The 23,826-nt window shown below is 42.3% G+C and overlaps 2 protein-coding genes across 9 annotated transcripts; both read right to left on the bottom strand.

Moving 5' to 3' along the window:
- Positions 1–6,147: 6,147 nt before the first annotated feature.
- On the bottom strand, positions 6,148–11,011 carry LOC123079347 (uncharacterized). Of its 8 annotated transcripts, none has more exons than XR_006437949.1 (5): positions 10,414–11,009; positions 7,689–9,069; positions 7,430–7,492; positions 7,042–7,179; positions 6,148–6,503 (listed from the first exon to the last, which is right to left on the bottom strand). XR_006437949.1 is itself a non-coding variant. In XM_044502107.1 (5 exons), the coding sequence occupies exons 2-5, from the start codon at positions 8,984–8,986 to the stop codon at positions 6,170–6,172; spliced, it is 603 nt and encodes a 200-aa protein (XP_044358042.1). In that variant the 5' UTR covers positions 8,987–9,069; positions 10,414–11,004; the 3' UTR covers positions 6,148–6,169. The 8 variants fall into 8 exon arrangements, 2 of the variants coding, with proteins under 2 accessions (XP_044358042.1, XP_044358043.1); XR_006437948.1 differs by having other exon boundaries at positions 7,430–7,538; XM_044502107.1 differs by having other exon boundaries at positions 8,919–9,069; positions 10,414–11,004.
- A 6,739-nt stretch (positions 11,012–17,750) lies between these two features.
- Positions 17,751–19,629, bottom strand: LOC123079348 (putative H/ACA ribonucleoprotein complex subunit 1-like protein 1). Its single transcript, XM_044502109.1, has 4 exons — positions 19,392–19,629; positions 19,144–19,292; positions 18,637–18,752; positions 17,751–18,221 (listed from the first exon to the last, which is right to left on the bottom strand). The coding sequence occupies exons 1-4, from the start codon at positions 19,543–19,545 to the stop codon at positions 18,068–18,070; spliced, it is 573 nt and encodes a 190-aa protein (XP_044358044.1). The 5' UTR covers positions 19,546–19,629; the 3' UTR covers positions 17,751–18,067.
- Positions 19,630–23,826: the final 4,197 nt, after the last annotated feature.

Below are 23,826 nucleotides of genomic sequence, written 5' to 3' on the forward strand. Positions count from 1 at the left end.
GTCGATGCCCAATATATAAGCAGCTTCACCGAGGTCTTTCATTGAAAAATTATTCAAGTATCCTTTTATGATATCTAGAAATTCTATATCATTTCCAATCAACAATATGTCATCCACATATAAAATCAGAAATGCTACAGAGCTCCCACTCACTTTCTTGTAAATACAGGCTTCACCATAAGTCTGTATAAAACCATATGCTTTGATCACCTCATCAAAGCATATGTTCCAACTCTAAGATGCTTGCACCAGTCCATAGATGGATCGCTGGAGATTGCACACTTTGTCAGCACCTTTAGGATCGACAAAACCTTCTGGTTGCATCATATACGGCTCTTCTATAATAAATCCATTAAGGAATGCAGTTTTGACATCCATTTGCCAGATTTCATAATCATAAAATGCTGCAATTGCTAACATGATTAGGACAGACTTAAGCATCGCTACAGGTGAGAAAGTCTCATCGTAGTCAACCCCTTGAATTGGTCGAAAACCTTTTGCGACAAGTCGAGCTTTGTAGATAGTGACATTACCATCAGCGTTTGTCTTCTTCTTGAAGATCCATTTATTCTCAATGGCTTGCCGACAATTGGGCAAGTCCACCAAAGTCCACACGTTGTTCTCATACATGGATCCTATCTCAGATTTCATGGCCTCAAGCCATTTATCGGAATCTGGGCTCATCATAGCTTCTTCATAGTTAGAAGGTTCGCAGTGGTCTAATAACATGACTTCCAAGACATGATTACCGTACCACTCTGGTGTGGAACATGTTCTAGTTGACCTACGAAGTTCAGTAGTAACTTGATCTGAAGTTTCATGATCATCATCATTAGCTTCCTCTCTAGTTGGTGTAGGCATCACGGGAACGGTTTTCTCTGATGTGCTACTTTCCAATTCGAGGGAAGGTACAATTACCTCATCAAGTTCTACTTTCCTCCCACTCACTTCTTTCGAGAGAAACAACTTCTCTAGAAAGGACCCATTCTTCGGATCTGTGGTAGAAGGTGTACCCAATAGTTTCCTTAGGGTATCCTATGAAACGCACTTTCTGATTTGGCTTATCAGGCTGAAGCCTTTTGACAAAAGCATCGCATCCCTAAACTTTAAGAAACGACAGCTTAGGTTTCTTGCCAAACCATAGTTCATACGGTGTCGTCTCAACGGATTTAGATGGTGCCCTATTTAACGTGAATGCAGTTGTCTCTAATGCATAGCCCCAAAATGATAAAGGCAAATCGGTAAGAGATATCATAGAACGCACCATATCTAATAAAGTACAGTTACGACGTTCGGACACACCATTACGCTGTGGTGTTCCAGGTGGAGTGAGTTGTGAAACAATTCCACATTGTTTTAAATGAAGGCCAAACTCGTAACTCAAATATTCACCTCCATGATCAGATCGTAGAAACTTTATTTCTTGTTACGATGATTCTCTACTTCACTCTGAAATTCTTTGAACTTTTCAAATGTTTCAGATTTGTGTTTCATTAAGTAGATATACCCATACCTACTCAAATGATCTATAAAGATTAGAAAATAATGATACCCGCCGCGTGCATCAACACGCATCGGATTGCATACATCGGTATGTATTATTTCCAATAAGTCATTAGCTCACTCCATTATTCTGGAGAATGGAGTTTTAGTCATCTTGCCCATGAGGCATGGTTCACAAGTATCAAATGATTCATAATCAAGTGATTCCAAAAGTCCATATGTATGGAGTTTCTTCATGCGCTTTACACCAATATGACCTGAACGGCAGTGGCACAAGTATGTTGCACTATCATTATCAACTTTGCATCTTTGGGCATCAATATTATGAATATGTGTATCACTACGATCAAGATTCAACAAGAATAGACCATTCATCAAAGGTGCATGACCATAAAAGATATTATTCATATAAATAGAACAACCATTATTCTCAGACTTAAATGAATAACCGTCACGCAATAAACAAGATCCAGATATAATGTTCATGCTCAATGCTGGCACCAAATAACAATTATTGAGCTCAACTAATCCTGAAGGTAGATGTAGAGATAGCGTGCCGACGGCGATCACATCGACCTTGGAACCATTCCCGACGTGCATCGTCGCCTCGCCCCTAGCCAATCTTCGTTTATTCCGCAGCTCCTGTTTCGAGTTACAAATATGAGCAATCGAACCAGTATCAAATACCCAGGCGCTACTACGAGAATTAGTAAGGAACACATCAATAACATGTATATCAAATATATCTTTGTTCACTTTGCCATCCTTCTTATCCACCAAATACTTGGGGCAATTCCGTTTCCAGTGACCATTACCCCTTGCAGTAGAAGCACTCAGTCTCAGGCTTGGGTCCAGCTTTGGGCTTCTTCACGAGAGCGGCAACTTGCTTGTCGTTCTTCTTTAAGTTCCCTTTCTTTCCTTTGCCCTTTTTGTTGAAACTGGTGGTCTTGTTAACCATCAACACTTGATGCTCCTTCTTGATTTCTACCTTCGCGGCCTTAAGCATTGTGAAGAGCTCGGGAATCATTTTCGTCATCCCTTGCATATTGTAGGTCATCACGAAGCCTTTGTAGCTTGGTGGCAGTGACTGAAGAACTCTGTCAATAACACTCTCAACTGGAAGATCAATTCCCAGCTGAGTCAAGTGGTTATGATACCCAGACATTTTGAGTATGTGTTCACTGATAGAACTATTTTCCTCCATCTTGCAGCTATAGAACTTGTTGAAGGCTTCATATCTCTCAACCCGGGCATTAGCTTGAAATATCAACTTGAACTCTTGGAACATCTCATATGCTACGTGACGTTCAAAATGTCTTTGAAGTCTCGGTTCTAAGTCATAAAGCATGGCACACTGAACTATTGAGTAGTCATCAGATCGAGTCTGCCAGACGTTCATAACATCTGCAGTAGCTCCTGCAGCAGGTATGTCACCTAGCGGTGCATCAAGGACATAATTCTTCTGTGCAGCAATGAGGATAATCCTCAAGTTACGGACCCAGTCCGTGTAGTTGCTACCATCATCTTTCAACTTAGCTTTCTCTAGGAGCGCATTAAAATTCAGGGGAACGGTAGCACGGGCCATTGATCTACAACATAGATATGCAAAAACTATTAAGACTAAGTTCATGATAAATTAAGTTCAATTAATCAAATTACTAATAAACTCCCACTTAAATTAACATCCCTCAAGTTATCTAAGTGAAACATGATCCAAATCAACTAACCCATGTCCGATCAACACGTGAGATGGGGTAGTCATCAACGGTGAACATCTCTATGTTGATCATATCTACTATATGACTCATGTTCGACCTTTCGATCTCCAGTGTCTTGAGACCATGTCTGTACATGCTAGGCTCGTCAAGTTTAACCCAAGTATTCTGCTTGTGCAAAACTAGCTTACACCCGCTGTATGTGAACGTAGAGTCTATCACACCCGATCATCACGAGGTGATTCGAAACGATGAACTTTAGCAACGGGTGCATACTTGGGGAGAACACTTTTATCTTGAAAGTTAGTGGAGGGATCATCTTATAATGCTACCGTCGTTCTAAGCAAAATAAGATGCATAAAGGATAAACATCACATGCAATTAAAATATGTGACATGATATGGCCATCATCATCTTGTGCTTTTGATCTCCATCTCCAAAGCATTCTCATGATGTCCATCGTCACCGGCTCGACACCTTGATCTCCATCATTGTGTCGGGGTCGTCTCGCCTACTATTGCTTCTACTACTATTGCTAATGCATAGCGATAAAGTAAAAGCAATTACATGGCGCTTGCATTTCATACAATAATTAAGAGACAACCCTAAGGCTCCTGCCGGTTGTCGATATTACAAAACATGATCATCTCATACAACAACGTATATCACATCACGTCTTGACCATATCACATCACAACATACCCTGCAAAAACAAGTTAGACGTCCTCTACTTTGTTGTTGCAAGTTTTACGTGGCTGCTACGGGCAACTAGCCAGAACCGCTCTTAACTACGCAAAACCACAACGGTGATTATAAAGTTTGTTGTTTTAACCTTCTTCAAGGATTGGCCGTAGTCAAATTCGATTCAACTAAAGTGGGAGAAACACACACCTGCCAGCCACGTTTATGCAAAACAAGTTGCATGTCAGTCCGTGGAACCGGTCTCATGTGCGTGGACATGTAAGGTTGGTCCGGGCCGCTTCATCCCACAATATCGCCGAATCAAAATAAGACGTCAGCGGTAAGAAGTATGACCTTCACCGCCCTCAACTTCTTTGTGCTCTACTCGTGCATATCATCTATGCATACACCTGGCTCATGCTGCCACTGATGGGGAACGTTGCATGGAAAACAAAAAATTCTACGCACACACAAGATCTATCCATGGAGATGCAAAGCTACGAGAGAGGAGAGTGTGTCTACGTATCCTTGTAGACCGTTAAGCGGGAGCGTTTATCAACACGGTTTATGTAGTCGAACACCTTCACGATCCAACTGACCAAGTACCGAACGTACGGCACCTCTGTGTTCAGCACACATTCAGCTCGATGATGTCCTTGCCTTCTTGATCAAGCAAGACGGGCGAAGTAGTAGATGAGTTCCGACAGCACGACGGCGTGGTGACGGTGATGGTGAACTTGTTCCTGCAGGGCTCCGCCGTGCACTACAGAAAACTAGACGGAGGATGAAACTGTGGAGAGGGGCGCCGCACAAGGCTCAGGGATTGTCGTGGGTTGTGTGGCGCCCCCTCCCTCTCATATATCTGGGCTATTCTGTTTCGCCTAACAGCATATTATTCTGTTACCCTACTTGAACTGATGGTTTCACATAGTTGTACTGATGATTTTCATCTCTTCGAATTGATCGTCTTTTCGTCGGAATGGGGCGTGTAATATATTGTTGGAAAGCTCTTGACATCTACATTACAGTCATATAGGAATTTTTTGCAAAATCATCATGGTTTAAGAGCAATTTTAAAAAAAAAATGTTTTTTAAGACCGAAAACGCGAATCGTATTTTGGACTCAATTTTCAAACGGTTTGTCAGAATTGAGCAAATAAGATGACGTTGGAAAGCTGGTAAAAATCCACATCTTCCATGTACCTACAGTTTTTTCAAATTATACACAATTTAAAAGTAATTTGAAAAATGGTGAAATTCTGGACGAAACGTATTTTCGCGTTTTTTTCAAACGGTTTGTTGGATTGATGCAAATGATACGGCATTGGAAAGCTATGGAAAATGGGCAACTTTTTTGTATTGAAATGTTTTTCTAATTCCTTATGGTTTAAAAAAATCGAATACGGTCAAATTTGATTTTGAATGCGATTTTTTTAAAAATTTTGTCAAAATGGGGCAAATAATATACCGTTGGATGGCTATCGAAAATGCGAAACTTAGTCATGTTGAACGTTTTCTCAAATTCGCAATCGTTGATGAGTAATTTCGAATACGGTGAGACGCGTCGTGTTGTTTTCCTGTCAAAAAAACTGAGTACTTGTAATGATATGTGTGTGTGTTTGTACTGATGTATTTTTCATAGAGTAATTTAGAAAGATTCCAAAAAAAGAGTATTTGCACTGATGTCCGTATGGTTTTGTACTGAGCGTGTTTTCACGAGAATTGCTTTTTTTTCTTTCAAAAGAGTAGCAACATACCCTTTTTTGACAAATATCTCCTCCTTTATTCATTGATCAAAGTGGTATCATCATCCCCGAACTTGCCTGGTTTATATCGTTGAACTGAATGAAATTTTCTTAAAACAAAGAAAATGTTTTGTGTGTTTCATTTTTTTCAACTTCAACATTTTCTTAAAACAAAGAAAATGTTTTGTGTGTTTCTTTTTTTTCAACTTCAACGATGGTCTGGACTTCTCTCATTTTACATCTTAAACTTTTACCATTTTGAATTTCCGTGGGGCAAATAATATACATGCCCTCTAGAGTTTGTACTGATGTGAATCCTTTCAAACTTGCATGGCTTACATCATTGAATGGGTTGTATTCTTTTCACCACCACCATTGTTTTATCCATTTCTTTTCGAACTTGTGTGGCTTACATCATTGAACGGGCTGTAGGTGGATATGTACTAATGAAGCGACAAAAGAAACACAATACACATGAACTGATAACAAACTTGCACAGGACCTAACAACAAGAACACACATGAACTAACAACGATAACAAATTTGTAGGCGACCTGACAACAAGAACACAAATGAACTTAAAACAAAAATATAAATGGTGACCAGCTCGACGGCGTACTGCAGCACGCAGGAGCGGCAACCATAGTCAGCTCGTTGAGGCCGCCAATACGCAGGAGAGCATGGTGAGGGCAACAATAGAGGGAGGCTGCGTGTGGTGGTCGTGGAAGCACCGTGGGAGTTGAGCCACAACTGTGGTTGATGGCAAGCCGGCATGACACGACGAGCAGCTTGAGGACGAGTGGGTGGTGCACGACATGTCACTTTAGATGCACCTGTTGGACTGATTTCCTTCTTCCATCTGGACGGATCAATTGCAGAACTTGCTATTAGAAACAGTAAAGATACAAAATAGTCGTGTGCTCAAACTTGAAGTAAGATATGATTTCATGTCCTTATCCATTAATAAAATCATACTATGTACATTTGTAGAATACTTGCTCTCAGTACTAGTCATTCTACTTAGTTATCCAAAACGGTTGTGAATGTTGCATCCATTTTTCTCAAGAAAATGTAACATATAAGTTTTATACAGACAGAAATATGCACCCTCAAGAAAATGTAACATATAAGTTTTATACAGACAGAAATATGCACCAAAAGATATACCCAAAATTCTAGTTTTACAGCATCGGAAGAAACAAATAATTTGATGCCAACCTAAGTGAGCACTGAAAGATGCAAAGAAGAGCCTTTTTTGAGAATATGACTTTGGTACATGTTTTGCTCTACAAATTGATAAACCAAGAGACAGTACAGATGCTCATTTCTCATGCTTAACCACAAGCACACGTTTGTTCTATAGGAAGCTGGAAACATAAAAGGGAAATTGGACTTACAATGAGGAAGTAGATGTACTAAAAAGCATATGAAAGATGAACTGGAAAAGTTGAAGCTCCAAATCCTCATGACGAACTGGACCATACTGGAGTTGTGAATGGTGGTGAAGCTTCACATCCTTCATCGTCAACGAGCTCCTGCCATGAGCCAAAATCACAAACTTCAAACAATTTATAAAGGAAACAGTTCTTGAAATTGGGTTGAGCTTAAACTGTTCAGATTTTTGAACTCCTGCGGCAGCTATACTTGAACTTGCGCGACACATTTTTTAAAGCATCTGATGTTCAGAATACGCTATATGAAAAGAGGAAGGGGTAACACACTAAGAGACATAGGCAAAAGAGAGAAAATCATGATCTATTAGCTAGGTGGTTGAACTGGCCACACCGCTGCACCATGTCGCCCAGCTCCTTCTCGATGGCCTGCTTCTTGTGAACGCCGACGAGCACCCTGGGCTTCACCATGAACCTGGTTAAAAGATATATGGGACTGGACCCTGTAGATTTAAATGAACTCTCACTAGAAGTAATTTTTGTACTTCCCATGTAGTACTACATGGACTTTCTGTAAAATACATGGACCATGTAATAATTTTGAAGTTAATTATATGATCATCTCAAGGAGCTCAAGTTGGACTGAAACTCACTCGATAACTGAAACAACTAGGGTGAGGGGTGGGATCCAGGGTGCTGCTGGCAATGAACGGCCAGGGGTGGTGGCGTTGAATGGCCTGGAGTGGTGGCTGTGAACGGCCAGGGTGCTCCGGCAGCAAAGCCCCACCAGGAGATGGCGATGCAATTAAACTGCTGTGCAATCAAAATTACAGCTGCAAGCTAGCAAGGATACTGTAGTTTTTTGTTTTGCACTACGGTCATGGAGTCAAATCAGATCAAACATGCCAGGCATATAAAATTTGTTGTTTGATGTTACCATGAGTAGTGGTTACATAGTAAATTCAAAGAAAAACAAAACATGGCAGCAACATCGTAGATAGTAGTAACGGCAATTCACTTGGAAGCATCTGCTACCAAAAATGTACTAGCAACGACAAATTCATTTGGAAGCAACCGCTATATATATGTGATTCCAAAAATGTTCCCCAACCTGTACTGAGCAGTTTCAGAGCCTGTACTGACAATGAACTGATCTGTTATGTTTTAACACATAGATTGTACTGTTCATTACGGGCTGTTGATATAAATACATATTGAACATCTACACTAAAAGAAAATTCACTAATAAATAACACTTCTCTTGAGCAATCAAATAAGTGTTGCATGAAATACATCAAATACTGAGAGCAATCTAACAAGTGTCACATGAAAATGGAGGAAAGTGCAAAAACTATTAAAGCAAGGAATACGTTTGAAGTAACCAGGAAGACGACATCAAGAATTGAACTGAAATAATTTTTAGCTTTTGAACTGAACAAAAGAAATTGGATGCGTGATGACTCTGACTCTCATCCATGATCACATGATAATGTCTTTGAACTGAACTAAGCATCCCCCGCTGTAGCAAAATTGTATGGTCAAAATTCATCTAGAATATAGGAACAACAACATCAAATTTTATCAAAATAGTTTGGTTCTCGTAGGCATTTCGACTAGCAACTATAGAGCATCAAATTTAGCACATAAGTAGCATGAGATTTGCATGAGCATCAGCAAAAAGAAATAGCAACTCCCTTTGTGGCGGAGGTGAACGGCTTTGTGCTGGTAAGGGTGATCTGCTTGAGAGTTGCGTCGTCAAACGGCCTTGTGTGGAGGCAGTGAATGGCCTGGGCAGTGCGCACAGAGAGTGCCAGGCACGGGACCGCAGCGGCTGCCGGCGACAATGGGTTGCATGAGCAGGGCAGTGCCCAGATCGAACTTACGTGGAGATGGCCACCAGCGGGAAGTAGGGCTTGCGCGACGGCGGGATGCGAGTCCTTTTTTCCCCCATGCTTGCTCCACCACCTGATGGGGTGCGTCGGTGTCTTCAAAGTGGATGACGTCGGAGGAAGGGCAGGAGCCACAGGGGAAGACCTATAGAAAAATCAAAAGAAATTTTTTAAGGAGAAGAACATTACCAGTTTGCAACCATTGAAGAATTAAGTTCCTATGGCTAGTAGCTATGCATCTTTTAAGTGAGGAGGCACTCGTCCGGTGGCGTTATCAAGGAGAGATTGCGGTGGCACGGTGAGGCCATGATGCGGGCGTCCCTGAACTGATGTGAATTTTCTTGCCAAACTATTGTGCAATCACGGAGGGAGTGGGCTGCCATATAATATAAAGTCAAACTCTAACACACATCAAAATATTTTTTACGGTTGTTCTGTATGAACTAAAGACAAAATACACATTGAACTGATAATAATGTATTAATTTTTCAAATAGGAAACATATTCTTCTCTACATGAACTGATATTCTAACACACAGAGAAATGTTTCCATGTTTTTCTAAGAACAAAGGATAGAATAAATAGTGATTTTCCAGGGTCTCATTGCAGCCCTGCTTCCCATTTAATTGAGGATTCATGTGACACTTGCTTCCCATTTTCATCAGTACTAGTACGACTCAACAATAAGTTCAAAATTGTAGACGGCATCCTTGTCAGTACGACGCAACAGTACTAGTGCTCTTTTTTCCAAAAAATTGTGTGTTATAATAGAAGCATTTTTCCTATATGGATGTTACTCTTAACATTAAGAATAGTACTGATCAGTACTAGTATTTGTGTAAATTGTATTGATCAGTACTGCTGCTTGTCGTACTGATGAGCACTAGTACTGATCTAGCTAACACACAGAATTTTTCATCTAGTGGACTTTTAACATTATATTAGAAAAAGCGAGCTAAAAAGACAACTGGATTAGAATAGAAGCATTTGCTTACATTAGAAACGATGAGCTACAAAATAAACAACCAGATGCCAATTTGCTTCAAGTCAGGTTTGCTATTTTTTTGAATTTGATGCATGTTGCACTATAGGACTGCTACTGGTTTGCAAGTTGGACTTGAGTACTTTTAAATTGTTTGCATAGTTTACTGCCGACATCTAAACCACAAAAAAACACATCTGAATTACCAATCGTATATAGCAAAACTGAACTTTCTGCGTCTATTGTCGTTTTTATAGAGTGGACTTATGTTTTCTTATGTACTTGAACTATTAAAGTTTTTGAAAATTGTCACTATCACACTTGTTATACTCATCACAACAAAGCATCCCCCAAGTGAATTGTAGTTTGCATCTATGAGCAGTCCCCTGAAGAACTCCTGAACTTTCTGTTGGATCAAAAATCTAGATTACAAGAAAAATGGCCTCCATGGATGGCAGTATGTGAACTAGAGAGTGGGAGGGGAGAAGCACGAAGGTGTTTTCTCACCAATCGTGTTCCTGATGGCGTGGTGGATGGCAATAATCCATGGAAGAGCAGGAGGTTGAGGCGTCGCAGTAGGAACTCTGGGGGTCCCTGGATGGAGCTGGTGGCCGACGAGCAACGAGCTTGGGGGGCTGACAAAGGGAGCAGGAGAGACTGGCCAGATCCCCTGCCTTGGATCTTGGCGGGCAACAACGGTGAGGGATGGGTGGTGGTGCGCAGGGCGCGGCGGCGCGCCGTGCAGTGGGGAGCTCCGGCCAGGAGGTGCGTGACGGCGGGGGGAGGAGGCTGGCTGGGCTATGGAGAACGACGGAGCGTGGGTAGGGATGGGCGGCCGGCGCTGGCTGCGGCGTGTGGGTATGGGGGAGGGCGGCCGGCGGCGGCAGCGCGTCGGTAGGGAGGGGAGGGCGGCCGGCGGCGGCAGCGCGTCGGTAGGGAGGGGAGGGCGGCCGATGGCGGCAGCGCGTGGGTAGGGAGGGGCTAGCGGCCGGCAGCGGCAGCGCGTGGGTAGGGAGGGGCGGGCGGTGCTGTGCGAGAAAGGAGTGGATGTGCGTGGGTTCTGGGTGGGCTTTGTCTGTTTTCTTAGTTTTTGATCGGGGCGTGGGGAGGTTTGTGCAGATCGGGCCCTATAGACACCATAGTAACAGAATAGCTCTGTTATATATATAGATGGGAAAGGGGAGGCAGCAAGGCACGCCTAAGGAGGCCGGCCGCCCCTCTTGGGCGCTTGCCCTATGACGCCCCCCTTTTCTTCCTAGGGGGTGGAGGAGAAGGTAGGAGGGGGGCTGCTCCTTGCCTTAGCCGCCGCCCCTTTCCTTTCCTATAGGGCCGGCGGCTAGGGAGAGGGCGCGCCAGCCCCTTGTGGGCTGCTGTGTTTATCCCCTTGGCCCATTAGGTCAATATACTCCCCGTAGGTCTCTCGGAACCCTTTCCGTTGACGCGATGAATACTCGGTGCATTTCGAAACCTTTTCGGAGACCAAATGCTATCGTCCTATATATCGATCTTTACCTCTAGAGCATTCCAGAGCTCCTCGTCATGTCTGTGATCTCATCCGGGACTCCGAACAACATTCGATCACCAAATCACATAACTCATATAATACTATATCGTCAATGAACGTTAAGCGTGCGGACCTTAGGGTTCGAGAATGATGTAGACATGACCGAGACACCTCTCCAGTCAATAACCAATAGCAGGACCTGGATGTCCATATTGGTTCCTACATATTCTACGAAGATCTTTTATCGGTGGAACCTTATGACAACATATGTAATTCCCTTTGTCTGTCGGTATGTTACTTGCCCGAGATTCGATCGTTGGTATCTTCATACCTAGTTCAATCTCATTACCGGCAAGTCTCTTTACTCGTTCTGTAATACATCATCTCGTAACTAACTCCTTAGTCACTTTGCTTGCAAGCTTCTTGTGATGTGTATTACCGAGAGGGCACAGAGATGCCTCCCCGATACTTGGAGTGACAAATCCCAATCTCGATTCATGCCAACTCAACAGACACCTTGGGAGATACCTTTAGAGCATCTTTATGACCACCCAGTTACGTTGTGACATTTGATAGCACACAAGGAATTCCTCCGGTATCCGGGAGTTGCATGATCTCATGGTCGAAGGAACATGTATTTGACATTAAGAAAGCAGTAGTAATAAACTGAACGGTCATATCCTAAGCTAATGGGTGGGTCTTGTCCATCACATCATTCTCCTAATGATGTGATCCCATTATCAAATGACAACTCATGTCTATGGTTAGGAAACCTTAACCATCTTTTGATCAACGAGCTAGTCTAGTAGAGGCTCACTAGGGACACGGTATTTGTTTATGTATCCACACATGTATTTAAGTTTCCGGTCAATACAATTCTAGCATGAATAATAAACCTTTATTATGAATAATGAAATATAATAACAACAACTTTATTATTGCCTCCAGGTCATATTTCCATCAGTCTCTTACTTGCACTAGAGTCAATAATCTAGATTACATAGTAATGAATCTAACACCCGTGGAGTCTTCGTGCTGATCATGTTTTGCACGCGGAAGAGATTTAGTCAATGGGTCTGCTACATTCAGATCCGTATGTATTTTTGCAAATTTTTATGTCTCCATCCTTGACCTTTTCACGAATGGAGTTGAGGCGTCTCTTGATGTGTTTGGTTCTCTTGTGAAACCTGGATTCCTTCGCTAAGGCAATTTCTCCTGTGTTATCACAAAAGATTTCATTGGACCCGATGCACTGGGTATTACACCCAGATCGGATATGAACTCCTTCATCCAGACTCCTTCATGTGCTGCTTCTGAAGCATCTATGTACTCCGCTTCACACATAGATCCTGTCACGATGCTCTGCTTGGAACTGCACCAACTGATAGCTCCACCATTCAATATAAATACGTGTCCGGTTTGTGACTTAGAGTCATCTGGATCAGTGTCAAAACTAGCATCGACGTAACCATTCACGACGAGCTCTTCGTCACCTCCATAAACGAGAAACATATCCTTTATCCTTTTTAGGTACTTCAGGATGTTCTTCACTGTTGTCCAGTGATCCACTCCTGGATTACTTTGGTACCTCCCTGCCAAACTTATGGTAAGGCACACATCAGGTCTGGTACACAGCATAGCATACATGATAGAACCTATGGCTGAGGCATGCGGAATGCCTTTCATTTTCTCTCTATCTTCTGCCCTGGTCGGGCTTTGGGTCTGACTCAATTTCACACCTTGCAACACAAGCAAGAACCCTTTCTTTGACTGGTCCATTTTGAACTTCTTCAGAACTTTGTCAAGGTATGTGCTTTGTGAAAGTCCTATTAAGCGTCTTGATCTATCCCTATAGATGTCGATGCCCAATATATAAACAGCTTCACCGAGGTCTTTCATTGAAAAATTCTTATTCAAGTATCCTTTTATGCTATCCAGAAATTCTATATCATTTCCAATCAACAATATGCTAGAGAGCTCCCTCTCACTTTCTTGTAAATATAGGCTTCACCGTAAGTCTGTAGAAAACCATATGCTTTGATCACCTCATCAAAGTGTATATTCCAACTCCGAGATGCTTGCACCAGTCCATAGATGGATCGCTGGAGCTTGCACACTTTGTCAGCACATTTAGGATCGATAAAACCTTCTGGTTGCATCATATACAACTCTTCTTTAAGAAATCCATTAACGAATGCAGTTTTGACGTCCATTTGCCAGACTTCATAATCATAAAATGCTGCAGTTGCTAACATGATTCGGACAGACTTAAGCATCGCTACAGGTGAGAAATTCTCATCGTAGTCAACCCCTTGAATTTGTCGAAAACCTTTTGCGATAAGTCGAGCTTTGTAGATAGTGACATTACCATCAGCGTTCGTCTTCTTTTTGAAGATCCATTTATTCTTAGTGGCTTGCCGATCATCGGGCAAGTCCACCAAAGTCTACACTTTGTTCTCATACATGGATCCTATCTCAGATTTCATGGCCTCAAGCCATTTATTGGAATCTGGGCTCATCATAGCTTCTTCATAGTTCGAAGGTTCGTTGTGGTCTAATAACATGACTTCCAGGACAGGATTACCGTACCACTCTGGTGTGGAATGTGTTCTGGTTGACCTGCGAAGTTCATTAGTAACTTGATCTGAAGTTTCATGATCATCATCATTAACTTCCTCTCTAGTTGGTGTAGGCATCACGCGAACGGTTTTCTCTGATGTGCTACTTTCCAATTCGAGAGAAGGTACAATTACCTAATCAAGTTCTGCTTTCCTCCCACTCACTTCTTTCTAGAGAAACTTATCATGATCTTTGCTAAAAACCTAGGTGCTACTTAAGCTTATTTATGTAAACAAGAACGATGTGCGCATCATATTGTAAGTTGATGTATGCAGTCCAATCTTATTCACATTCATTAATGACGATCCACAGAAGTTTGGTATGCTATTATAAAGACATAACTAAGAAGGCTGCACATGAGATAATTTCTGAAGAACATGGACACACTTTTGAAGAACACGGACACACTTTTACCCTTACCCGTTCCCTGTCTACTATTTCCGCGCGACTAAAGGGACAGGTGGTACCACCCCCGGCAGAGGTGGACCTGAGTTCCCGATGGTTTCTTGTGAGTCGGGTTGACCTGGAGGGTACCTACGAGATAATTATGAGGCACAGCCAGGCAGGCAGATCGCTTAGAGAGGGACGGGCCTAACCCTTGTCGTAAGTCCTCGAGACAAGGCGACAGGATCACTGATCGTCTCCCCGTGCTCCCAAGACATTAACGGGTTTGGATATGTGATCTGTAGGCCTCTGGCCTTTTCGTACTAACCACCACGCGGGAATAAGTATGGGCCCTCGGCATCGTACGATTCTTCCGAAAGCTCTACACACGTCACAATTGAGCGGCACGCGCCAGGGTGGTCCGCGTAAGCACCTGCTTTGTATAAAGAGGTAGCCAGGATTGATCCTGGTCGTCCACGCAACATGCAGGAGTGCTTAGGGCGATTGGCCCATGACCCCTTCGCACTTAGGATGTAGCATACCAAACTTCGAATTGAGAGGTAGGTCATATTGGTGTCTCTGCATGATGTTTAGGTCATATGGGTATATCTACTTAATGAAACAGAAATCTGAAACATTTGAAAAGTTCAAAGAATTTCAGAATGAAGTAGAGAATCATCGTAACAAGAAAATAAAGTTTCTACGATCTGATCGTGGAGGTGAATATTTGAGTTACGAGTTTGGCCTTCATTTAAAACAATGTGGAATTGTTTCACAACTCAAGCCACCTGGAACACCATAGCGTAATGGTGTATTCGAACGTCGTAACCGTACTTTATTAGATATGGTGCGTTATATGATGTCTCTTACCGATTTGCCTTTATCATTTTGGGGATATGCATTAGAGACAACCGCATTCACGTTAAATAGGGCACCATCTAAATCTGTTGAGACGACACCGTATGAACTATGGTTTGGCAAGAAACCTAAGCTGTCATTTCTTAAAGTTTGGGGATGCTATGCATATGTCAAAAGGCTTCAGCCTGATAAGCTCGAACCCAAATCGGAAAGTGTGTCTTCATAGGATACCCTAAGAAAACTATTGGGTACACCTTCTACCACAGATCCGAAGGCAAGATCTTTGTTGCCAAGAATGGGTCCTTTCTAGAGAAGTTGTTTCTCTCGAAAGAAGTGAGTGGGAGGAAAGTAGAACTTGATGAGGTAATTGTACCTTCTCTCGAATTGAAAAGTAGCACATCAGAAAAAACCGTTTTCTTGATGCCTACACCAACTAGAGAGGGAGCTAATGATGATGGTCATGAAACTTCAGATCAAGTTACTACTGAACTTTGTAGGTCAACCAGAACACGTTCCGCACCAGAGTAGTACGGTAATCATGTCGTGGAAGTCATGTTATTAGACCACGACGAACCTTCGAACTATGAAGAAGCTATCCGATAAATGGCTTGAGGCCATGAAATCTGAGATAGGATCCATGTATGAGAACAATGTGTGGACTTTGGTGGACTTGCCCGATGATCGGCAAGCCATTGAGAATAAATGGATCTTCAAGAAGAAGACGGACGCTGATGGTAATGTCACTATTTACAAAGCTCGACTTGTCGTAAAAAGGTTTTCGACAAATTCAAGGGGTTGACTACGATGAGACTTTCTCACCCGTAGCGATACTTAAGTCTGTCCGAATCATGTTAGCAATTGCAGCATTTTATGATTATGAAATCTGGCAAATGGACGTCAAAACTGCATTCATTAATGGATTTATTAAAGAAGAGTTGTATATGATGCAACCAGAAGGTTTTGTCAATCATAAAGGTGCTGACAAACTGTGTCTGGTGGATCCACATATAAGAAGATATCACCTAAGATGAATCTGCCGCTGGCTCCTCGTTGATCCTGCAAACAATTATCGTGTAGCTCTTTCAACGGAAGAATCAATTTACTAGACTCGTTTTAATGAATGGAAATATATTTGTCGATATCAGGCTCATTTTTGTCTAAACATGACAAGGATGTAACTTCCCAGATGCAATGGCAGCTGAGCATACTGACGAGTCGTGGGATTGCGAGGGGGCTGCCGAGCAGCAAGACACCTCGAGGAGCGCCTGCACGCAGTGGCGGACCCACCATTGGGGCGAGCTGGGGCGGCCGCCCCGGGTCGCCGGCAGCGGAGTATCGAACCCCATCTACTTATCTTTCCTCCGGTGGCGCTGTTTCTCTGTTTCAGAGATTTGGGCTGGTCCGCTAGTGGACTGGGCTACATTTTATAGTTACTACAGCCCACTGTACAGGCCCAAGTGCCCAATCGATCTGTACTGCAATTGATGAACGACAGAGAAGGAAATTCCCAATCGATAGAGAAATCGCTTCCAGCCGTTCCCCTCGACCTAGCCAGACCCAGCCGTTCCCCAATCAATTTTGTAGCTCGTTTGGAAATTGAAATGGGATCATATTGTGAATAAGTGAGCATTTCAAGCAACAAGAATCCACGTTAGCAGTTTACTAGTTTTTAAAATCTTTTTTATTCTTTTGTTGTTGAATGATACTTGCTCCATTCCCAAATATAAATCTTTTTTTAGGGATTTCAATACAAAATACATACGAATGTATAGACATGTTTTCGAATGTGGATTCACTCATTTTGCTTCGTATGCAGTCCGTATAGGAATCTCTAAAAAGACTTGTATTTAGGAACGGAGGGAGTATGAGTTTTGGTTGAATAGAGTTGCATTTGTGCCAAAAAAATTAGACGTTAAATGTTCGCCCCGGCTAACTTCAATTCCTGGGTCCGCCGCTGCCTGCACGGCACCGAGCTGGCGCATCCTCCACCGCAGTCCTCTAGTGTACTGTATTATGCAATGTAAAACTACTTGTACACACACTGAAGATGGCAGTTCAATCGCAAGGACTGGACACTGGTGCTTTCCCCGAAGAAAAATTAGATGATAGACGACGGCTCCATTAGGACAGTAGTTTTACGCGCCACGGGAAAACAAATTGAAGGCCCTGATATTAGATGTCACAGAATACCAGTCCGGATTGTTGCTGTCTTTGTGGTGGATCACAATATTAGATGTCACTCATAAAATTGTTGCTGTCTTAAAATTACGCGCCACATTTAGATGATGACGACGGCTCCGTTGATGATGATTGCACAGAAAGCAACCAGGCCGGCGCATCAGGACAGCATGTAAAACTACTTGTACACACACACTGATATCGCATCACCAAATTGCGGCATACTAATCGGATAATATACCAATATCGAGAATGTTATCACTATATAAGCACCTTTACAAGTAATTATGATACACCAACATTAACTCAACACTTGACAACATTTCATTCATACAAATATTGAATCAACTTCCACACAGAGTGCGCTCGCAGCTGACTTAGCATAATGTTTCCAGCTGAACAGATAATGTAGAGCATCATGTTTCAACAAACAGCAAACTTAAAACTACATCTTAGAATCTGCCTCGTCCTCTGAAACCACGCCCTCCACCCCTGGGAGTGCACTTTGAATCAACTTCCACACAAAGTGCGCTCGCAGCTGACTTAGCATAATGTTTCCAGCTGAACAGATAATGTAGAGCATCATGTTTCAACAAACAGCAAACTAAAAACTACATCCTAGAATCTGCCTCGTCCTCTGAAACCACGCCCTCCACCCCTGGGAGGTCCACGACCCCTTGGTGCACCTCTTCCACGGAATCCACCACGGCCACCAAATCCACCGCGACCACCACCTCTTCCACCGCGACCACCACCTCTTGGAGTCGAGCCCCTGCATATACAACAAGCAAAGCAAAAGACTATCAAACAACTAACAAGTTATCAAGCTGTAACTAGACAAATGCTGAACACTTTATTTGGTTTCTCATATGCATTTTCCACATGTACACTAATGGTACTCCCTTCGTTTCATACTAATGCTAAGAATGCTGCTGATATTTTTATACAGACTTGGTCAAACTTAGCAAAGTTTTGACTTAGGAAAATCCTATAACCTCTTTCACACAGACTGTCTGCAAGAGTTTTGACACTGATGGTTTCAAGTTTGAAGAACGTAGTCAGTTCAAACTTATCAATACACTACGAACTGAATAAGAGTTAGCCATGAAAAGACATGTTGCTAAGTTCCATATTCAAGACTGAAGAGTAAATAATGCAAAAGAAATGACAGGTAAACAGATCATTACTTTGGCTGCGGCAGGAAGCGTGAGAGGGGCAGCAGCTTCATGGGGTCAATGAAGAACTTGTCACCTTCGTTGTAAGATGTTGCAATGACTCCCTCGAACATCTTGACCGAGAAATACTACAGGCAATACAAAACTTATAAGATATGCAGCATGATACTACAGACGATACAAACTTATAAGATATGCAGCATGAGCAGACCTAAAATTTAGAGCAATGGTAACAACAGAGGTAAAAAAACAATCAGGTAAGGCATTCAGTCATCTTAAAAGTTGCACCTAATTATTAAACACGCTACGGCATTGCCACACAGCCAAAACAAACATTTTCAACTGTACTAAATGGAGAACCAAACTCAGTTCTCACATGCCTTGAGATTCAAGACTCTAAATTTGAAGTGGTAAACTGCTAGCTCCAACCGAGCAAAAAATCCTGCCTAACAACAGATGGACCAGTTGGTCAAAACTTTGCAGGCACTATATTGATGATGAGGGGAAGGAAGCGCTTACTGATTCGTTGATGGGGCCGAAGATCTCGTCGACTTTGCCGATCTGGGTCTTGTTCTGGAGGTATATGGGCGCGTTGAAGTAGGGCACTTTCTCGTTCGTCAGCTTCGTTACCGCGTCCCCCTCGCAGGCGTGCAGGAACGTCGACACCTCTGCATAATAAACAAACAAAAAAACAAGAGACATCAAACTCACCGGAGTCTCGAAAAGAAGAGGGCTCGGACAGTTAGGACTTGAAAGAAACCACGCACCGACGACCTCGGCTGGAGGGCCCTCGTCGCGGAACCCGCCGCCGCCTCCACCGAAGCGGCCCCTACCGCCGCCGCCGCGGCCGCCTCCACCGAAGCGGCCACCTCGGTCGCCGCCGCGTCCGCGGAAACCTCCGCCGCCTCTCGGTGGCCGCATGGCGATGGGTGTTTGGGGGCGGGGGCGGGGGCGAGGAAGGGTTTCGGCGACGAGGGGTGAGGGGTTTGTTAGGGTTTTAGCGGAGGAGGCCATACCTGGGCCCATGAAGTCCAATATGGGCCCAATACTCATTTCGGCCCATATATAGCAAGATATTGGTTGCTCGTTTTGTTTCTCTTTTTTTTATACTGATGACAAACAGATAATGTTCTGACCCGTTGGCCTCCGCCGAAGATTATACTCCCTCCGTTCCTAAATACTTGTTTTTCTAGGTATTTCAAATGACTATCACATACGGATGTATGTAGACATATTTTAGAGTGTAAATTCACTCATTTTACTTCGTATGTAGTCACTTGTTGAAATGCCTAGAAAGACAAGTATTTAGGAACGGAGGGAGTAGTAACTAAGGTCATGTACAATGGTTGATAAAATAGTCTTATCTTAAGTCTTGTATGTAATTTGGAGATGACAAAAAAAATGTCTATAATGGGTTATCTCTTAGCCTTATCTTCAATAACTAGTTATTCCTAAAAACGTGGTGAGACATATTGTGCTAATAAATCATCTCTTGTCTTCTCTTAAATAAGAGAAGACAAACCTTTTCTTATGACTTCTCTCTCCTCCACCTCATCATTTATCCTATGTGGCATTGCTAAGATAGAACCTTTGTACATGTCCTAAGAATAAATCTAGACTATACGATAAAGAAATTACGGCATAGTACATCCATTGGACATCAAAGTTCGCCACCCATGATAATAAAGCACAACCAGACAGCAGATTACATACACTAGGCATCAAAAGTCGCCATCAGTGCAAATAAACGCACAAACAAAATAATATACAGAACTGACATCATTTTTAACACACAAAGTGAGGTCCATCTCCTTATGAAATCCCAGGTTCAGGTTGTACACATATAAGAACTCTCTCCAAGAGTTGCCGATGAAATATGTTTTTTCTTGATTATTGGTGACATCGACAACAAAATCGAATCCTTCTTTTGTCTCAAGCAAAGATGTAACTTGAGTTAAAACATATCTCATAATGTTGATGTGTTTTAAGAAATCATTTCTTGCAAAGCAGGGGATAGCCTGAGAAAAATGGAAGAAAAAGCCAAGTATTCTTACAGAGAATTATGAACTGAATATTCTTACAGAAAGAAGATTGTATGTTCGTGATATTATTTTCTAAAAGACTATACTTCAGATAACAATGTGTCATGTGACAAAACATGAAAATTACAAATAGGTAGACATGAATATGAAATTGGTATCCAAACAGAATTTATGTATCCCTAGGTATTGGTCCGTAAAATGTTGGTACGAGTTCTATGTTGAAGTCTGTATGAAATCAGGACATACTAAAAGGACATGTGGGTTGGTCTAAAAGGCAAAACTTTGGAAACATAATGAAATAATTAGAGGCAATTGAAAGAATATTGGATATACATCGTGTCCAGTCAATAAGGGAGCACATAGTTATGAAAAAAATATAATTAACTAACTAATAAATTAGACATCTGATGAACAAGATTCGAATAAATATTTCAAACTTGCCTTTCTTTCTTTACAGTTTGGTGGAAAAAAGAGGGAAAGGTAGTTGTTCTTCAGAATGTTGTCCTCGTCGCACAAGCCGCTGAAGTCGTTAGAAATTGGGCATTAGAAAAGTGCCAACAACCGGTTTAGTAAAAGAAAAGTACTCGGACCTGATTTGAACGAGATTAAGGATACATGGAGATTTACCTCCATTTCATGATTTGCATTGAGGTCCATTGGGGTTTTCTTCTGTAGCGCGACTTGCAAGGGGGACGTACCACCGGCAGTAGTTGCAGTGCTCGTCGATGATTGTCATCATCGACATCCGACAAGCAATGGCAGCAACGTCCAGTAGAAGTATGAAGAGAGTAGATCTACAGAATAATAGTAGAAAGAAATAAGATGAGGGGAAAAGAAGAGCGAGAAAGAAGTTGAGGCGTCTGCGAACTACAGACCACAAAAATTAATTTTAGGTACCTCGGCTGCACGACTTGTTGGCTATTTGCAGTAATAAGTTTTTAGAAATTTAAGCAGCAGAATGGGCACAAGTTGCTACGTACTACAAAACTGAAGCTACTAGGTAAGTTCCAGAAGAAAAAAAGTCTGCTTTTTTTTTAACACGGTACAGATGCAAGCGCTTATATACACACGCATACACTCACCCATATGAACACATACGCACACCCTACCCATGAGCACCTCCGAAAGACTGAGCCGGTATATCATCTTGAAATTTACGAAGTTACCGTAGGCATCTCGTCGTCAACGGGAACGTCTCCTCCCACTGAATGTGCATTGCCGGAAATCCTGGAATAAATCCAGGAATAAATGCGAGCACAGGATTTGAACCCTGGTGGGCTGGGGATACCACAGTCCGTCTAACCATCCAACCACAGGTTGGTTCGAAAAAAGAAAAGTCTGTTTCGTAGACTATAACTTCGTAGAACAAGAATCAAAATGTTAGGACTAGAAATGAAATCAAATCATAGAAAAAACAGTGCACTTTGAAGGACGAAATGGAAATGATATCTGGTAGGGGAAATTTCATGAGGAAGGCAACGAAGTCTTTCAACAAATTAATATTTCACAATATAAGCATGCAACTGTAAAGAATAGAAGGATTAATATTTAAGAGGAGAAAATCGAAAGTTGGCAAAAAAAGTAGCAAATTTTCAGGGGAAGAACAATGACATGAATTTGCGAAAAGGTAGGACAGGATGAAGGGATGGGTCCACATCACGTAAAGGAAAGTAATTGCACAAGAAAAATAAATATGGAAAAAGAGGAGGAAATAGAACAGGAAGCTAAGAGGAAACAGAATAAGAAAGAAGAAAGAAGATGATGAACGGTGTAAGGAACTCGTCGGACAGGTATGTAACGGAATCTGTGATGTAACATGCGCACATGTAGAAACAGTGGCGAGTCCAGTACCTAGGCTTAAACAGGCTCTAGCCTACTCTCAAAAACACGTTTTATTTTTACTACTACATGAGTAGGGCATTTTGAAGACCAAACTCCATGGAGCCCTTTATTTTGAATAATTAAAAATTCATAAATTTCAGTTTAAAAAAATTCTGAAAACAAATACATGTATGCAAAGATGTAAAGTGTATGTGTGAAAAATTTCAAGATGAGATACCTTGAATTGTGAGTTGTAAAAAAAAATCACGGACTTTATAGATGAACAGTACATATAGCAACAGCCAACTGCTAACTGCTAAATGCCCATAGTCATTGCGAACAGTAGTAGTGCAGCATATCTTCCTGAGCGAACACAAGTGCAATCCATTTTATCACAAAAGATGGCTACACTCGCTTAAAAAATCCGAAAATAATATAGTAAATACTACTCCCTCCGTCCCATAACGTAAGACGCTTTTTGACACTACACTAGTGTCAAAAAGCGTCTTACATTATGAGACGGAGGGAGTACATGTTTTCAATAGTATTATGGAAAAACTTTGAGGGCATTTGGACAAATGGGCTAGGAGATTATGGGGGTGTTTGTTTTCAGAGACTTTTTGGTGTATGACTAGAAAAAGTTTCTCTTAGAGACTTTTTAACCAAACCGGAGGGACTACTAGGGACTAAAAGTTGCTTTTGGGGACTAAATGAAGAAGACTCTTAAGGAGAGTCTTTTTGGGACTTTTTGGGACTTTTCCAACAATGCCTCTCCCTGCACTCATTGCCCCGCCGCCCCATGGTGTTGTTTGGTTGATATTTTTCTGTATAGTAGGGGTAACATGGTCTTTTACATGTCATTTAATAACCTCTAGGGAGGGACTAAGGACTTTTTAGTCCCTGAAACAGGGAGGGACTTTTTAGGGCCTAGAGACTTTTTAGTTGGGACTAGAAAAAGTCCTAGGACTTCTGAACCAAACAGGGCCTATGGCTATTTAGCTAAGAACATCTACAGCCGGACGCCTCAAATCCGCCTCAAACGCCCGGGGCGGACGGTCTGGTCACTGACTGGTCACGAAATTTCGATCCAGACAGGTGCCTCAAACGGACCTCAAACGCCTGGGCCGTCCGGCGCCCCTCATATCAAGTCCAAATATAGCGCGGACATGGGGCAGCCCGGGCACGTCCGCCACGTTAGCCCAGCCCACCCCGAGCCCACTCCATCCCCACAAATATCCCCAATCCGGTAACCCTACCTCACTCCGCTCTCGCTCCGTCTCATCTTCCCCTACTCCGATTTCTTCGATTTGATCCGACGACTCCGGCGAGCATGTCGAGC

The sequence above is a fragment of the Triticum aestivum genome, chromosome 3D (assembly GCF_018294505.1).
Source record: "Triticum aestivum cultivar Chinese Spring chromosome 3D, IWGSC CS RefSeq v2.1, whole genome shotgun sequence".
NCBI lineage: Eukaryota > Viridiplantae > Streptophyta > Magnoliopsida > Poales > Poaceae > Triticum > Triticum aestivum.

What these genes read in the sequence shown, in the direction of transcription:
- LOC123079347 (XM_044502107.1), bottom strand. Translation starts at nt 8,986, where the DNA reads ATGGGGGAAAAAAGGACTCGCATCCCGCCGTCGCGCAAGCCCTACTTC. An exon ending in CCGCTGGTGGCCATCTCCAC is followed by an intron (nt 7,493 to 8,918) that starts GTAAGTTCGATC and finishes GGTGAAGCCCAG; the next exon opens with GGTGCTCGTCGGCGTTCACA. An exon ending in AGTACATCTACTTCCTCATT is followed by an intron (nt 6,504 to 7,041) that starts GTAAGTCCAATT and finishes TGATCCGTCCAG; the next exon opens with ATGGAAGAAGGAAATCAGTC.
- LOC123079348 (XM_044502109.1), bottom strand. Translation starts at nt 19,545, where the DNA reads ATGCGGCCACCGAGAGGCGGCGGAGGTTTCCGCGGACGCGGCGGCGAC. An exon ending in TCGGCCCCATCAACGAATCA is followed by an intron (nt 18,753 to 19,143) that starts GTAAGCGCTTCC and finishes TATTGCCTGTAG; the next exon opens with TATTTCTCGGTCAAGATGTT. An exon ending in CGCTTCCTGCCGCAGCCAAA is followed by an intron (nt 18,222 to 18,636) that starts GTAATGATCTGT and finishes TTGTATATGCAG; the next exon opens with GGGCTCGACTCCAAGAGGTG.